This window comes from Zeus faber, assembly GCF_960531495.2.
Source record: "Zeus faber genome assembly, chromosome: 17".
Taxonomy (NCBI): domain Eukaryota; kingdom Metazoa; phylum Chordata; class Actinopteri; order Zeiformes; family Zeidae; genus Zeus; species Zeus faber.
Genome location: NC_137204.1, coordinates 20039902 through 20058276, shown reverse-complemented (window position 1 = coordinate 20058276; position 18375 = coordinate 20039902). Strand labels below are relative to the sequence as shown.

At 45.5% G+C, this 18375-nt stretch overlaps 2 protein-coding genes across 2 annotated transcripts in view; one reads left to right on the top strand and one right to left on the bottom strand.

Annotated features, from left to right (window-relative positions):
* Positions 1-951: 951 nt before the first annotated feature.
* ggt1b (gamma-glutamyltransferase 1b) lies at positions 952-9535 on the bottom strand (the record flags this gene model as incomplete). Its single annotated transcript, XM_080018462.1, has 13 exons — positions 9444-9535; positions 8936-9112; positions 8100-8230; positions 7836-7925; positions 7341-7533; positions 7006-7166; positions 6708-6857; positions 4641-4777; positions 4382-4569; positions 4155-4282; positions 3349-3461; positions 2448-2561; positions 952-1098 (listed from the first exon to the last, which is right to left on the bottom strand). The coding sequence occupies exons 1-13, from the start codon at positions 9464-9466 to the stop codon at positions 952-954; spliced, it is 1752 nt and encodes a 583-aa protein (XP_079874588.1). The 5' UTR covers positions 9467-9535.
* A 4073-nt stretch (positions 9536-13608) lies between these two features.
* The window catches only part of LOC307243011 (uncharacterized protein), a gene marked incomplete at both ends in the record, with an annotated part of 46410 nt that continues 41643 nt past the window's right edge, over positions 13609-18375 (top strand). Inside the window, one exon of the mRNA XM_080017661.1 lies at positions 13609-13911. Within this exon, the coding sequence (XP_079873787.1) occupies positions 13609-13911 (303 nt within the window). The remainder of the gene's footprint in view (positions 13912-18375) is intronic.

Below are 18375 nucleotides of genomic sequence, written 5' to 3'. Positions count from 1 at the left end.
TAATGTAATAATATACATATGGATATCAGAGTACTTACTCTGTATGTACAGAGTAAGTACAGAGGGCGGGCCGGATTGTGAGAGTACATACTCTCAAATGACTTAGAACAAACAAGGTATGCGCCCGTTCTGAATGTATAATTACCCATTAAAAAATAATGATCAGAATAAACACTGTCAAATAATACAGGACCTATGCCCATCTGATGGTACAAAAAGGGATCCAAGACATGGCTGTTTGGTTCATTTACCCTTCATGTCACAAATATTATATATATATATAAAAACGATAGTTACAAGTTATTTTCATCTTATGTAAGTTGTAGTAGTGAATAACAGCTTAAAATCAGATATGGGGACACTAAAAATACAGGTATAACATTTTCACATGCAGTGCACATACTGTTCCCCCGGAGTGTGGTTGCCTGCCCAGCTTGCCTGCTCAACTCACATGCATGACAAATGACTGTCGCAACGGCCATGAGAGGGCAAAAGTATTTGTTTTTATTGCACTTCATCCACATACATATATGATTCATGCGAGGAAGTTACACTGTAAGTTCCAGGAAATGACACAGTTAGTGATGGGAATTTACACTCTAAAACACGGGCCGTTTTATGAAGAGTTTATTTATTACCTGTTTTGACACAAAATAATAAGATCATACGTACAGTAAACATGAAACATAATTGAATAATGATAAAATTTTGTTAAAATAATGTCTTTGGTTGAGGAAGGATTTTACTCCATTGGCAATGTGATGCCAGCTGGATCATGGGATGGGGATGGCCAACAATATGATCCATGTTTTTCAAGTCCAACAATTTACAATAGCTACATGTGGGTCCTGGTGTAAAAAGGTTTGGTATCCTCTCCCAAGTAAGATATGACCACTGATATCGGAGTTTCCAAGGTTCCAACAGTCCTCGCCTGACGGGCGGTGGTGGTGCTCAGTACCCAGCGGCGTGAGACCACTTCCTGGGGTCCGACTGGGCGTGGAGCCGGTTGCCATGGCGAACCACCGCTTGTACCACGGATTCATTGGGCTTCACGCTTTTTATCTCATGATTCTTCCGGGCCAAGCCTTCCAACACATCCTGTCATCAAGAGCACCAATTAAAAACAAGACCCTATGGGCACAGCAGCATAAGCATATGTATATTTGGAAATACATACCCTGAATGTCCAAAAACAAATGCATTATCAACAACAGTACACTGCTTGGAAATTTGGACTCCGGACCAACTCACTGAAAAAACACTTAACTAATATTTAGTAATATTGACTTGTATTTGAAAACATTGGTTCATTTATTATAATAATAATAATAATAATAATAATAATAATAATAATAACAATAATAATAATTATAATAATAATAATAATAATAATAATAGTTGTTTTAGGTTAATCTCATTGCTTTTTGTTCATTTTAAGTTTAATATTTATTGTCTTTATCGATGTTAATTTCCATGAGCTCTAGGTAAGAGCTGAGATGATGATACGCATCAGATATGAAGCAAAATCGAAAAACTTCACTCTGGGTTTTTCTCAAACCAAAGACAAATCCCATTTAGCTGAGGAGGAAAGCGATCGGTAGAGCTTCGGTTTTTATCTTTGATTATTTAGAACCTCTAGGATTTCAACCGGTTTGGAAATTAACTGGAACTACCATTGCTGAAGTAGCGCAGTGAAGTACTGTACTTTGCGATCTGTAACAGTTTATTTTGGTACAAGTACTTCAGTCAGTTTCTAACAAGGCTGAACTTGAAATTTGGATTTGATTTAAAGTGCGCAGTGCTGCTCCACGTAAATAAAGACTTTTCTTTTATCAAGATTCCTGTCTCTCAGTCGTGCTGTTGGGTCCTCTTGCCTGTCTCCCCTCCAGTCGTTACAATAAAGCCCTGATAACACCATCATGTGATATATTTCCTGTTGTGATTGAGCGACCTGATATTATCTACGAATAAATCAAATAATCTCTGTGAAGGATATTTTTTTACCTTCTGCGCCACGGACTGTGACAGACATTAGTATTTAATATGAAGATGGAGGAAGAAATAAGCTTATTTCAGTTACATCAAAGATGAGGCTGGTTCCAGGCAGATCTTTGAAATATTTGCCTTCACTTGATGTTGTTGATGTTGTCATATTCGTTTTTTTTTGTTTTTTTTGTTTTGTTTTTTCCCTCAAGGAGAAATTGGGGCTCGCTCCACAGTGAGATTGCAGGCTTTGTGACAGCTGTGGAGCCTGGTCTGGAGCGGGTGGAGGATATACAGTATTCACTGCGTCATGCGCACACACACACACGCTGTGCACGCACGCACGCACACACACACACACACACACACACACACACACACACACACACACACACACACACACACACACACACACACATACACACATATACACAGTGGTGCTGCCAGTTCACCGTGACACTCACTTTGTTAAAGGCGGGCTCCGCTACGGTGGCGTTGGGGCTCAGTTGGTTGTGGAGCCTTGGATCCGTCACGGCAGTCTTCAAATCGTAGTCGAAGAACAGGGCTTTTAGAATGACCTGAAGAACAGACAGCCAGTCAAACAGTTAGTATTACAGATACTGCATTGTAGAAAACAATACGGTCATGTGAGGGATTTTTGTGAAGACTAAACCAGCGGTTGGCCGACCTGGGTTTAACCTCTGCGGCCCTCAGATTTGGCCCCTGTATGGCTCTGTAGACCACTACAAAAGCACAGTATAGATTTTCATGCATATGAGCAAAGCATCCCAGTATCCCTCTATTCTAATCTGTTCATATATATGCAAAACGGCACAAAATTGCAACACTGTTAGAATTGTTGGGAATTGTTGATAGAGGTGTTTTGTTTATTGTTAATTTTTATGTTTGTTTATTTTATGTTAATATTGCTAACATAAAAGTAGAACACATAAATATATAAATATAGTTTATCATAATATTTATTGTAAACTGATCCTCTATCTTGTACAGTAATTAATTAGTTTGTTGTATACTGCCCAAAATTTGCTTTATTTATTTTTATGTCTGGTTTGTTTTTATTGTTTATTGTTCATTTTTATTGCATATTGCCAGTTTCTTCTATTTTTATTCGTACCACTGTCTATAGAAAAACAGTACATTCATATTTAATTATGATATGAACAATGATCACAAATAAAGACTTCATTTAAAAAATATAATATGGATAAATCTTAATTTCTTCATCATCCTTTGATGGTCTGCACCACCGGGGTCTACGGTCACCATGTGGCCCTCGGGCCCCAGGTTGGCCAACACGGAACCAAACACTTGCTTACTAAAATGGATGGTTACTTCATTACTCACCTGGACAATAGATGTGGTGATTTTGGTTCCCCCGGAACCCCCCACCACCATCTTAACTTTGTTGCTCTTATCAAAGAGAATAGTCGGACACATGGAAGACATGGGCCTCTTTCCTGTAGATAAAAATATACTTTTAAATATACATTCATACATTTTATTTTATTTGGGGCCACAGCAGGACTAGAGCCTATAATATGTGAATAATGTGTGTGATAAATAAGCGTAAGAAACAAAAATGAGAAAAGAACTCTGACAATGAAATGTTTGTTGTTTGTTACTTTATACAGGGATTTATGAAGATATATAAATATATATATATATATGTATATATATATATATATATATATATATATATATATATATATATATATATATATATATATATATATATATATATATATAATAAAGCCTGCGTTGCTGATTTCTTATGCACAGTCAGATTTTCTTTTCCTCCTCCCTCTAACTTATTTTTTGCTGCGATTTTACCGCAGACTCTTCCTGACACCACGGTGGCAATTTAGGCGTGAGTCCTCGGAGCCCGTTGTCAGCTCCATCAGAAGTTGTGGAGCGGCTAGACTCGAGCTGGCTCCTCCAGTCTCAAAGAGTTATCTGAACATGGCAGTCAATGCTGAAAATCCGTTCATTTATATTTGTATGCATTATATTTGAATTGGAGTACTTAGCTTTGGGAGCATGTTTGTGTGGCAGCATGCGTGCATGCATGCATGCGTGCGTGCGTGCGTGCGTGCGTACGTGCGTGCGTACGTGCGTGCGTGTGTGTGTGTGTGTGTGTATGGAAAAACAACCTGGTCTGATAAAGTTGTTGGGCGAGGGAGGTAAATTGAAGCCGTTGGTGATGAGGGGGGAGCTGAAGTCGTCCATTTCGTTGTTGAGCAGGATTCCCGTCGACGCGGACATCACTTTGGATCCCAAACTAGAGAGAGAGAGACACGTCAACGCGCCGCGGATGAGCAGAAGGCCAACTGACTCACAGGTTCATCCCAGCAGGGGGTGTTTACTTCCTGAATCCTACAATTGATTGATGGTGCTGGTGGCGGCCACGGCACTACCGTCCTCCGCGACCACTGACAGGTGAGATGTTCCGTGGTCGTCGGGCATGAAGAACTCGGGCTCGTAGTAGTTCATGTGATGCGTGGTGCTGTCGGTGATCTTTCCGCGCAGGCTGCTGGCGAACGACGGCGAGGTCATGTTCTCCAGGAGCTTTTGGGAAGGAAACCGGATCAGGATTATGATTATCATCACTGGAGTCGAGTCGGAGGCCGCGGTCGTACATTTGAGATGTCGAGGAACGCGGGGTCCCCCAGCAATGTCCTCTTTGCGTATCCAAAACGGAACGCCTCCACGATGCGATGGTAGGTCAGTGTCTTGTTTTCGAGGTTGGATACGCTTTCCGAGCTGAAGTTATATCCTGGGAGGAGAAAGCCACAGTCATCATCAGTAACGCTTTACCAAGAGCAGCAACCTAACTAACTAATTCGAAGAGCAAGTAAACTCGCCCTGCGCCATTTTCGTTATTCAAAAGGCATCTCCTCATTTCGAATGCCAGGCAGTAGGCGTGAGAGTCGGGCCAAGCTGACAGCCGCGGAGGGAGTACCGGGGGCGGCTGGGGGAGTAGGAGAGCCTGCCGCGGTGAATCTGAGCTGTCAGGGCGGGGGGAAGCGGCCGTGGCGAATTCTCCGGCTGAAAGTTTTGGGCTGTCGCTGACACGCGGCGCGGGGATTCCTGTACCGCTCGACCGCGTCCAATTAGAGGGTAAATTGGTCCCATTAGGGTTTCGGGGCGTGAGGCGAGCGACCGCGGAGGGAAGGCGGGCGTCCGCCTGGAGGAAAGTGAGATTCAGAGAGATTAATTGCAATAGAAGGAGGTTTTTCGGGCCTCAGAGTCCAAGCCCAGTTCAATTGGCCGTAATTAGGTTTCACTCCTGCTACTCAATCACTATCTAGGGATCAAGTCGCTTTTTCTTGACGCAGAGTGGTAAGTCTCGAGTCATTTAGTCCAAGTCTCCAGCAAGTCCCGTGTCGGTTTTTCCTCGGTCGAGTCAAGTGGAGTCCTTAGTTAAGACGAGTCAAGACCCAAGTCAAGTGCCCCCCCCACCCCCCACCCCCCAAAATACTGCAGTTTTTACCTTGTCTTCATAAAGAGAAAAGACAAAGTACTAGTTCCTGTCTCATAATGATATTCCTGGCCAATCTAATCTGTTTAAAAACTATGAAAATGAATTTAATTTGTATTATCACAAAAAACAAATTACTTTATCAAAGCTTATTTCTTAATTTATTCTCAATCAAAAAAAAATGCCTGTTCAAATTTTTATTTATCCGTCATAAGAACATTGTTTATGGAGAATTGTCTTAATTCACCTGTAATTTAAACTTTTTATGGAGAATTGTTTTAATTTGTCTGTAATTTAAACTTTTTATGGAGAATTGTCTCAATTCGTCCGTAATTTTAACTTTTCATGGAGAATTGTTTTAATTTATCTTTAATCTGAACTTTTTTCTATCGAGAAAGTTATTTAGAGAGTTTTAAGAAAGTGTCAAAGGGCGTGGGCACTACTACTGAAACCCCTGGAGTGGCCCCTGCCGATCACGACACTGCCATTCCCGGCGTGCGCCCGCATGCCGGGTGACGTCGCACTGACGCTTGCGGTGTGAACATTGACGGCGCTGAACGTCTTAATGTGTAAACTGAAAAATAAAACATAAAACGAACACAAACGGGTCAGGAGTGTCGCCGTGTCTCGAGCCAGGTCACGAGTCTAACTCCCAAATCGCAAGGACTGGAGTCCACATCTCCGGGTAATGTACAGCCAGCCGCTCATGATCACAACTGAGGCCCCTTTCAGAGCGATACAAGCCCGATCACCACCGCGTCGGGCGGGTTATTTTGTGATGGTGACCGGCTGGCTGTCCCTCTTACCTCCCTCAACTTACTCAACGAATATAGAATACATCGAGACAGAATATTGATTTTCTTTATAACCAGTCCTTCTACGCAGCTGCTTCGCACACTGCGACCACGTAGTGAACTATTCACCCTACAAATAACGAACAAACAAATTTAAAACAAAAATGATTCACTGTCATTAATATGGAAGTGGACAAATCCGCATCCATCTCTTCCGATAACCGTTGTTTCGATGTACCATGCGAGGGACGTTAATCCAGGCGGAGAAGTGGTCGCCCGAAGCGATGGTCATTATCAACAGACAGCGGTGGCTGTTCAGAAACATTGATATGATTTCCCGCTACCGACCCATCAGAAAGGCAGATTCCACGGAGGGGCGTCGCAAAAGTAATTGCGATAATCGACGTCGCCGCTGATCCATCGGGCCTTACCGTTCAGAATCTGTAATATGAGGGAGAGCACAGGTCCGCTGGCGGGAGCGGTGGGAACCGCCATTGTGAACTCCCCGACCGTCACTCTGATGGGGTTCTCGTCCAAAACGGCCTTGTAACCCTCCAGATCCTCCAGTGTGATGATGCCCCCTAACCAAAGACCATGCCAATGTTAGCGTCAAAAACCAGAAATGTCCGCCTGTCCCCACTGTGGGAAAAAAACGGATTTGAAAGCGGCTCATAGTACGTCAAACCACCCTCCCGTGGCTCATCGTATGTGAAGTAGTGAACACGGTACCTGCCGCCTGAATATCAGTCACGAGGTCTTTGGCCATCTTTCCTTGGTAGAACGCGTCGGCGCCCTCCGCGGCTAGTCTCCTGTAGGTCTCCGCCAGCTTGGGGAACTTGATGGTTTCATTTTCCTTCAAGACCGTCCCATTCGCCCCGCAGAACACGGCGCTGGAAAGGATAGAGACGGATGCACCTTTCACGGCTTAAGTTCCATAATTCAAAATGCGTTAGATTGAAGTCACCATTGAAGTCACCGCATGGCAAAAGTCTGTCACCGATATTCTGTAAATCCGAAAGCGGCGCCCGAGTCGATGCGTTTAACTCTTAGTCAGTGGCGCGTACCATAAGGCTGTGTCATTAAGGATGTTTTTCCTCTTCTCGTGGAGAGCGTTGGCCAGGGCTCGGCCCAGAGGAAATCCCTTCTCTGCCAGAGCGATGCTCGGCTGGAACAGCTCCTTCCATGGCAGTTTGCCGTGACGTCTGTGTGCCATCTCAAAGCCCCGAATTTCCCCCGGCACAGCAATGGACAGGCCGCCTGCCGCGACATAAATAACACCAGAAAACAAGAAAATGTGGAGAAACTTACGGATTATTAAGATATCACTGGGCCGAATAGGTTATTTATTTGCATACAGTATGAACTTCCAACAAAGACAGTTTAGGCCCCCTCTGGTCTCGAATGTTATTTAAGTACATATCTCAAAACCCTCTCAAAGAACAACAGGGCTTATCTATGTTTTATGCTGCGTTATCCTAAGGCCACCTCCGTCCGCTTGTGCCGTAAACTGCGACTTTCACAAATAATTTCCAAACGCAATATAACTGGTTAGGCATTACCTTCCTGGGATAAACTCGAGCTGTTCCCGAACATATCTTGGGTGGCGTTGCGTGGCGCCGTCTCCCTCGCATCGATGGTTTCTACCTTCCCTGAGTGAGACGTTCGGAAAGATGTGCGTCAGACCACACAGCCGTTATGGCTGTGACGCCGTTATACTTCAAATTCGCATGTGAGTTCTACGCCGAGCATTTATTGGTGTGTTTTGTTGTGCCGGTGGAAGCCACGGGGACACGGGGAAGCGGAGTGTGTCGGTAAAAGTGTACCCGTCGTTGCATTATAGATGGTGAAAAAGAGCCCTCCTCCGATCCCCGCGCTGTGGGCGTTCATCAGTCCAATACACAACAAGGCGGCTATGGAGGCATCCACCGCGGAGCCACCCTTCTGGAGCGTTTCACTGTGGTTATATTGGTAGTGCGCACGCACACACACACACACACACACACACACACACACACACACACACACACACACACACACACACACACACACACACACACACACACACACACTCACAAGCACGCACGCACACACACGCGCGCGCGTGCCCACACACACGCACAGACACACACACACACACACACACACACACACACACACACACACACACACTCACACACACACACACACACACACACACACACACAGACACACACGCACATACACACGCACACACACACACACAAAGTGTATTACAGACGGTAAGATAAGGCAGTGAGTCAATATTCTACAGGATTATAGATGCATTAAGAAAGTAAATAAAGCGCTATTATAGGAAGTGGGTCAATTAGATGGCAATTTATGTCACACATTGAAATGCAATTTCAGTAAGTGTGTGTGTGTGTGTGTGTGCAGCCGTAAGTAAGAAGTATGTGCAGAATTATAAAAGAATAATTCTGTTTCTAGGAGCATGTTTTGAGCTTGTATATTTTGGGGGTTTTTTTTGGACATTTAGCTATTCTTGTTTTATTTATTTTTTTAGACTGTTAAGCCTTTAATGTCAATTGTCTGTCCCGCAATGCACCAATCTTCACCACGACAAATCCCTGGTATATGAACCATGTGTGTGGTAGGCGGAATAAACAGATTCTGATGTTCTGACCTTCCGATCTCTGAGCACCGTCCGGCGTCTGCTGCCACCGCCGCCCTGGAGAAGGATCCTTCTGCGGGGGGCTTTCGTCTCCCCACGCCAAAAAACACACCCATGAAAGTGCCAACGGCCGCCACCAGCAGCACCACCAGAGCCACCACCACCGTTTTATGGACCATGGTCTTTGTTCTGTCGGGGGAAATTCAGTCAAAATAACAATTCAAGCCTGATCATCAGGATTTTAATACAAATAGATGGACAGACAGATAGATAGATAGATAGATAGATAGATAGATAGATAGATAGATAGATAGATAGATAGATCGATAGATAGATAGATAGATAGATAGATAGATAGATAGATAGATAGACAGACAGATGGATGTACACCAGGGAAAGACACCCTTTGTGACTCCGTCGCAGAGCCCTGCCCCAAATGGCACAATCAAACAAAATGTAAGGACAACTTTGCAACAAAAAAATAAAATTATATCATTACGTACTGTACATTATGTCACACCTGTCCAGCCTTGACCTGTACATGATCCGTGTGGTGGTTTTTGCTCCGTCCAGTGTCCTCAGTATCCTCTGCTCAGGTCCTCAGGACCTGGTTTCCTCCCTGTTCTGGTCCAGGATTTCCTGATCCTGTGTTACCTGTCCCGGCTCCTCCTGTTTGCCAGCCAGGGGCCAGATCGTCCTCTCATGAGGCATACCAGCAACAGAACGCAAATGCGGAGATGGGAGGCAGACAGAAGTTTTTAAAGAGTTTTTACTTTAAACTGTGGAGGAGGAACGGGCAGACAGGCTGGCGGAGGAAGCTGGTGACCCACACACACAGGAGTAGGAGGGACTGGGAGAGCCGGAACAACAGGTAGAACAGGACGAGGAAACACAGATCGTCGGAGACGATCAGCACCAGAGGAAGGGAACCGCAGTAGCTTTTATGCAGGGTGACTCATTGCTGACCGCTGCCGTAACCCCAGTGGAGCGAGCCTGATTGCCGACCATCATCATGTTGTGGAACCAGGACCTGAGCGGGGGGATAGAAATAGAGGGGCCGACCAAAAAAGACACACTCTCCGGCTGGGGGAGCAGGCTGACCAGGTGTGACACAATATGCGTGAGGGTACTGCGATATCATAGCAGCAAATAAATATATAATAAAGAAAACACCACAACGTTGGCTTTACGTCACATTCTGTCAAAAACGAAATGTGATGTGGAATACAAAACTACCGGAGTACAAAATTAATCAGAGTAAAAGCATCCTGAGAGCGACTTCACACCAAATACATAAACATTGCACCATAAACACATATTTATTATAATAAAAAATGCCCCTTATTAACAATATTAACTGCATCACACAGCTCCACCATCCACTTTGCACACTTGAAGCTGTTATCAATGTCTGTTCCTTTTTTTCAAAGCAGTAGAAGTCAACATTTTAAAAAGTACATTGTACAGTTAAAATAAATTGCTAGTACTTTCTGCAATGCACATTGAAGGGCACATACCGAAAATACAGGTAATTCCGTTAACACAAATATGCTTGAATAAATGGATTCATGAACACATTGCACAAACAGATTCTGCCAGTCCACTGAGTATGCACATTTTTCATGCATTGTTTGTCCAGTGGAGAAAAAACCATTTCCTAAATCATGTATTACAGTCTGATTTATTGCATAACTACCCTGGGTTCAATGCCCTACGCCGTCTTTGAAGTGCCTCACAAACGAAAATATACAAAACAGAAGGAATATCGTCGGTGGCCTACACTCTGCACTCCAGTGACTTTATGTTATGCAAAAACATTTTCTCACAAAGGTAGAACAAATGATTTTCCATTCGCCGTTTGGAGGAAGTTTTCATAAACAAATGTTTGAGCAAGGATGTCTATGAATGAGAAATGAGAGCTGATAGCTTGGTTTTACCTCAGTTCCACTCAGGACCCTGGAACAGCAGGTGTACTGCTACCCTCCAGCGAAGTTGGGAAACGCAAACTAACAGGTTGTTTGCGCCTGCTGGTGTGAAAGTATCATCAAGCGATTAAACTTTAACCTACCCTCCATAAACCTAAATGACCTTCGTCGTCAATTTGTGGTGGGACAGAGGAGGCGGGTTAAAGGGACACCAGGGGAAACTCACACAGAGACGTCATTGTGTTATATCGGTACAAGCTTGCAGCAATTTCACCTGATATCTAGACAAAAATAAGAACTACCCAAAAAAATTGTTGTACTGCAGTATACTGTAGATTAACATATCCATGACAAAGCTAAAACAGCTTTGGGCCTTGGCATACATACTGTACCGACACCACACTAACTCAACTAAGCAGCGAGCGCATGGATGCTCAGGGATGATGAATAAACAGAAAATAAACATCAGTCCGATTCACAGATTCCGGTTTAAAGTTGCTGATGTAAAACAAACAAAGAACAACTGTTCTCTCTTTATTCATTCTTAAATCATCAAGAACTGCTGCAATAACTCTGTCCTGTGGACGACCTGTGGAATGACAAGAGCACAGTTTTTGGTTATGGAGAGCCACCAGCAACCCCCCTCTTTTGAGAACTATTTATCATGTTTGGGTCTATAAACAACTGATCACTACTCCAAGAGGGGGCAAATCAGACAAATTAAGAATCAGACAAATAAACATGGAAACAAACAACATTTGGACAAAAACATAAACATTGGATGACAACATGTATTGAAAAACAGTGAATTAGGTCCAGGAAAACTGGAACTAAAACTGATCACGTGGCCTCTTACTGTTATAGTTATGGCAACAAATGAGGGAGGAAAGGAGAGGAATGCAACCAGGAGGGTGCTGTACTTGAAGCAGGTGTGATGGTGTGTGTGTGTGTGTGTGTGTGTGTGTGTGTGTGTGTGTGTGTGTGTGTGTGTGTGTGTGTGTGTGTGTGTGTGTGTGTGTGTGTGTGTGTGTGTGTGTGTGTGTGTGTGTGTGTGTGTCTGTGTGTGTGTGTGTGTGTACGATGTCCACCGGTGAATGTACATGACCTATCCCCAATTGTACTGGTGTAGAAGGTCGGTAATATGTCGCGGCGCCTCCAAGCAGCGGAAGGAGCACCCTCCGATGGCAGGAAAGCCCCCAGTACCCTGCCCTGTGGCCACAGAAGACCCCTGGGCCCCCAGAGAAGCCAGAGGGCCCAGCCCCGAGGAGCATGACCCAGTCCCAGGGAGCACGGGGAGACCCCGCTCAGGGGGGCACACATACAACCAATCCCCGGGTGCAGGCACAAGACTCAGCCGCCGGCACAGAACCCGGGCCATGGGCCAAGGCACCAACCGCGGGCCCAGATCCCGGCCCCACGGCGACAGATCGACACCCCGCCCGTGTCGGCAGGACCCCCGTGCCCACCCACGCCCCGCACAAGGGGGAGGCCGCCCCACAGCAGCCGACCACGTACCACACTCCAACCCACACCCACGACGGCAAGCAGTCCCACAAGGGGCCCTGGAAGGCACCCGGCGGCACTCTCCACAGCCCCGCCAGGTCGCAGCAAATCCCAAGCCACCAGGCGCAAGCCGTCAGGACTCCAGCCAGGCCGGGAGGGGGGGCCCACCTGACCGCCCCCCGGCCAGCCCCCACCAACATGGCGTGGGTCGAGTTTCATCCAGATCGGCAGTTCAGTATTGTGGAAGAAGTTTGTGAACCTCACCAAAATGGCCCGCTCCCCGTTTCTCCAAACAAAACCATGAAGAACAGCGTGATTTTATTGTAGATGTATTTCATTGAATGAAAATAAAGAAAACACTGTGCATATCCATGCGCAACAGGGACAATTTGTCAGTCACTGCCACCACCCGACCACGAAAAATGTCACACGAACAAAGTGGCAAGTGTAATTTCATTTCTATTAAATAAGTGAAGTATTACGAGAAGACAATTTCCCCTACGGGGCTGGATTATTATTATTATTATTATTGTTATTGTTATTATTATTATTATTATTATTATTATTATTATTATTATTACTATTATTATTATTGTTAATTCATAGTCAACATACATTCATTAATAATAACAAAATAATAATAATAATAATGTTATTATTATATATTATATATTATTATACAGGATTACGAAAAGATAAAAAAGTAACTGTTTTCCTAAAACTCGTTTTTTTTTTCCCTAAAATAATCCATAATAACATAATAAGAGGTGGGAGAACATGTTTTATAACCCAAACTGAGTTGCGGGACCGTCAAAGTGCGGCGGAACCGGGACCAGCGCTCCCTCTGTCACCGGCCCGTGCGGGACACACCGCAACCTGATTGGCTGGCGAGCGGCAGCCGCGCGCGAGAGTGAGAGAGAGAGAGAGAGAGAGAGAGAGAGAGAGAGAGAGAGAGAGAGAGAGAGAGAGAGAGAGAGAGAGAGAGAGAGAGAGAGAGAGAGAGAGAGAGAGAGAGAGAGAGAGAGAGAGAGAGAGAGAGAGAGAGAGAGAGAGAGAGAGAGAGAGAGAGAGCTCACGCGACGCGCGACGCAAGACCCGACTGTTCCGACGCGGCGCGCGACGGCGAGACGCCAAACTTTGAGGGGCCACTCTGAGCCGCCCCCGCCGCCCCGGTCCACGGGTCGGACGCGCTTGCGATGGCGCCATCTCCGTCCCCGTCTCCGAACCGCCTCCCCGCCGAGCGCCTCCCCTGAAGCGATGGGTTCCAAGTTGACCAGGCAGTGGAGCCTGGACGCGGGCGCCAAGCTGTCCCGGAGGAGGCGGCGCCGCCAGGGGACCGACGGCTCCCCCGGGGCGGAGCCCGGGAGGAGCGCGGCCGCGGCCGGGGGAGACTTGTTGTTCACCTCCCTGATGCTCCGCTCCGACAAGCTGCCCGGGATGCTGCGGAAAACACCCCGCAGCCCGTACGTCCGCCGGGTGGCGTGGATCCGGGAGATCCAGAAGATGCTCCGGGAGCAGAAGGTGGAGCAAGCAGCCGAGGTGCTCCGGCTGCTGAGGAAGGTGAGGAGGAGTAATAGTGATGATGAGAATGGTGATGGTGATGGTGATGATGATGATGATGATGATCATAATGGTTCGTTTTCTGAGAATCTCTTAAAACTTTGTTGGGATCTGCAAACTTGACTGTTTCGAAGACCCTGAATATACCAACATAATAATGTCCCTTCACTCTACACGAATCTATCAAATAATAATAATTGGATAAGAGTCATGGGATCAACTAAAAATACAGTTTGTTAAACCTATATTTTGAAGGTTCCCGACTAGAAAATAAAGCCCTTGACTTCTCAATTTTAAGTTGCCAGTGGTTCCCAAACTTTTAACAGTCGAGTACCCCCAGCACCACGGACAGCTCAATACACTGTTTTTTGTTTGTAATTCTGCGGCATAAACAACAGGTACACACAGGCGCGCGCGCAAACACACACAGACACACACACACACACACACACACACGCACACGCACACACACATATACATATAAAGATAATATTCATAACATAAATATACGTTATGAGACACAATAACCAATAATTCCTGGTGATAAAAACAGGTGATTTGCACCTAAACTGACGCACAACATAACACGTAACAAGGTCAACGGAATTGGTGAGTAACAAACTGGAAAATAATAATTAACAATGGAACATTTTTTTTATAGTACATACATTATTTGTTGCAGAGGGCATCGGCTGCAATGTTACATTGCGTGTGTGTGTGTGTGTGTGTGTGTGTGTGTGTGTGTGTGTGTGTGTGTGTGTGTGTGTGTGTGTGTGTGTGTGTGCGTGTGGTTGCGCGCGTGACAGTGACACGACAACGAGAGCGCACGAGACCAAGCGGAGGAATATTTCCATCCCAACACGTCTAATCATTGTTTGGGGGGGATATAAAAGGAAAAGTGCAACTTCAGTTTGGCCAATTCGGGGGTTGCAATTGTGGCTTTTGCATGGCAGCGCCCCTCACTCAAGATGCCTGATAAAACCAGTCAAATCATATTGCCCGGTTACGTTCCAGTGAAATGTAACGGCCCCGCGCCATTCACACACCGTCGGTTATTTTGTGGCCCGATTGATATTCTATGGACGTTATCCTTTACATATGAGGCGTTGTGATAATATTGTTTTGTTGTTACACTCGGGTGCGTGCATTTGTTTTTGGTACCGAGACTGCTGTCGGCTATTCGACACGACTGTGTTGGACGGTAAATCGCAGGTTTATTTCGCGTAAACCCACTTTGACAGTAGTAGCCATGGAGTAAGATGTGAGGGGCGTCACCTGTTAACATCAGTTATGGCTGAGGTTGATCCGTGACTACGACATGCCGATTAAATGGTGGAACGATTGGGGCGCATTTTGCGCGCCGGTCTCCGTCTCCGACCACACCGACGATGCGCGCCAAGCGAGGCGCGCCCCAGCGATGGGTTTCCCGCGGTTGGCGCGCCAACGCAGTGCGTTCTTATTTTAGATGTAGGTTATTTCATTTTTACATCTGATCATGGAAAGAAACAAGTGCTTATGAAAAGGGTATGGAACAAACCGTTGGTGATGGGGACACTTTCTCCGTGACTCTCTCGCCGATCACCGCCCCCCCCCCTCCATGCGTTATGCGCAGAAATTTATCTTAACGAGTCTACAAGTCTGCCCCGTTCCTCTGTGCCCTCTCCCGGTTTTAGTTGTTTTATTTGGAGGAACGGGACACAATGATGGGGGAGGGAGGGGGGGGGGCGTTCGATTCACACATATAAAAATATATTCATGATTCCCCTTATTTATAATTCCTCATTGAAGTGTTATCCCTGTGCATTATGTAAGCTTCTATCTGTTTTATCCTGTTATTGTAATACATACTGACCGAAAAACAACAACAAAAAAAAACGACTGCTCGACTGACGGGTTTCCGATTGATGATTCGAATTTCAGGGGGCAGCCCTAGAATTATTTGATAGTGAAATATGCATTTGGAGGGAAAGGTTTGCTTGCCCTCAAGCGTGATGGCTGCTGTAGTGTTAAGTAAGAAAGCATCCAGAAAAGCCCTCTTTACTGCTCCGATTAAGCCTCTTAAAGTGTCTAGTAACCACCATTACTTAAAGGTTTATTACAGTGATGAAGCTATCCATAACGGAAATATAGAAGAATAATGTTGTTAACAAACCTATTTGATATAATTGCCCCTTCAATAAATGAGGTGATTTAATTGGAATAACAAGATTGCTGGCCAAACAGTAATATGTCACAGCATTGTGAGCACGCCAGTTTAAACTGCATTTTCTGTGTTCATATCCAGTTCATTGTTCATACGAATCGATGGGAGAAGGAGCTAATGTCCCACCTCTGAGTTATCGCTGGAGCGCTGCTCAATTGCTGCTTAATCAGAGTCGTGAGAAATACTTTCCCTGTTGCACATCACGATGCACATCACACTTTGATGTCAGCTACCAAGCTCAGAGAAATAGAAAAGGGATTTCGCCCGCATTGCAATCACATTTGTTGCTTTGATTCAAACATCCCCCTGCAGCCTCGTAAACCATCTTAATTCATCCATCCACAGTGTAGCAGCTCAGATTGAGTTTCCTGATGAAGCATTAGGCATCATGTCCTAAGGGGGGGGGGGGATTATGCATCTGTGAATATAGAATAGAATACAGAATACTAGAATATAGAATACTAGAATAGAATACAATATCTTTATTGTCGGTGTACAAGTACAACAAAAGAAAGTTTGCAGCGTCTCTACTCGATGCTATAAAAAGAAAAACAGTACAAAAAAATAAAAATAGAACAGTAAATTAGATAAAATAGCAACAAGGGAACAAAAACTATAAAGAGTGTCTGGCAGTAGAAAATAGTGCTACAGCTCAGATGTGCAAAGCAGCAACAAAACCCGTACAGTATGGGAATGTAGATACACGGATCAGTCACAACGTTAAAACCACTGACAGGTGAAGTGGATAACATGACTCATCTCGTTCCAATGGCTTGTGTCAAGGGGTGGGATATATTAGGCAGCAAGTGAACAGTCGGTTCTTGAAGTTGATGTGTTGGAAGCAGGAAAAACAGGCAAGCCTAAGGATCTGAGCCACTTTGACAAGGGCCAAATTGTGACGGCTAGACGACTGGGTCAGAGCATCTCCAAAACGACAGGTTTCGTGGGGTGTTCCCTGTATGCAGTGCTTAGTACAAGGACCCCTCCCTGTCCACTGCCATAAGCACCTACAATGTGCACGTGACCGGCAAACTTTCCACCTTCTTCCATCGCTCACGTAAGCGTGAGAAGAAGAAGGTGGCCTGGTCTGATGAATCACGTTTTCTTCTAAATCATGTGGATGGCCGGGGTTAGGGTCTGATCCGTTCGAGCATTTGTGGGATGTGCTGGAACAACAAGCCAAATACGTGGGGGCCCCCACCTCACAACTTACAGGGCTTAAAGGATTTGCTGCTAATGTCTTGGTGACACATACCACAGGACACCTTCAGAGCCCTTGTGAGGCCCATGTCTCGACTGGTCAGAGCTGTTTTGGTGGCATGAAGGGGAGCTTAACAATATTAGTGATTGTTAGTGTGGTTTTAATGTTGTGGCTGATTGTGTATAGAGTCTTCATAAAAACACGGTGTGGATGATGTATTAATCCCTGACAACTGATGCTATTAACACACTATCAAGACAGCAACACTGAATGAAGGCGAGTGGACCCCTGTGTAACTGTAGGCAGACCATTATGGGGGCAGACAGGAAATGGGGGATACTTGGTGGACAGATTCAGCGCCGTTAGAGCTCTGGGGAAGCAGCTATTTCTCAGTCTGGAGCTGCGGGCGTAGAAGGCCTTATAATGTCTGCCAGATGGAAGTAGTTCAAACAGATGATGGCATGGGTGTGTGGAGTCCTTACAGATCCTGGCAGCGTTCCTGAGGCAGCATGAGCTGTAGATGTCCTCCAGAACTGAGGACAGTATCCCAATGATCTTCTGTGTGCCGGAGACGACCCGCTCAAGAGCTTCCTTATCAGCTGCTGTGCAGCTGAGATACCACACAGCGATGCAGTATGTTAGGATGCTCTCTGTGGTGCAGCAGTAGAAGGTCACCAGAAGCTGTGGGGGCAGACCAGCTTTTTTTCAGCGTCCTCAGGAAAAACAACCGTTGCTGTGCTTTCTTGACAGGTGCAGTGGTGTTAGTGGACCTTGTGAGGTCCTCTGAGAAGTGAATTCCCAGAAACCTGAAGTGGGACACTCTCTCTGAGCACCAGCACACCAGGTTCAGCTCCTCAGCTCTGTCGGCTGATTTATCGCTGTTGGAGATCAGCCGAATCACCGCTGTGTCCTCTACAACTTAACAATGGTGTTAATGGCGAATGCAGGAACACAGTCGTGTGTGAAGAGGGAGTAGAGAATGGGGCCCAGTACACATCCGTGTGGTGTGCCAGTACTCAGAGTTATAGTGGAGGACAGGTGGGGGCCCAGTCTCGCTGCC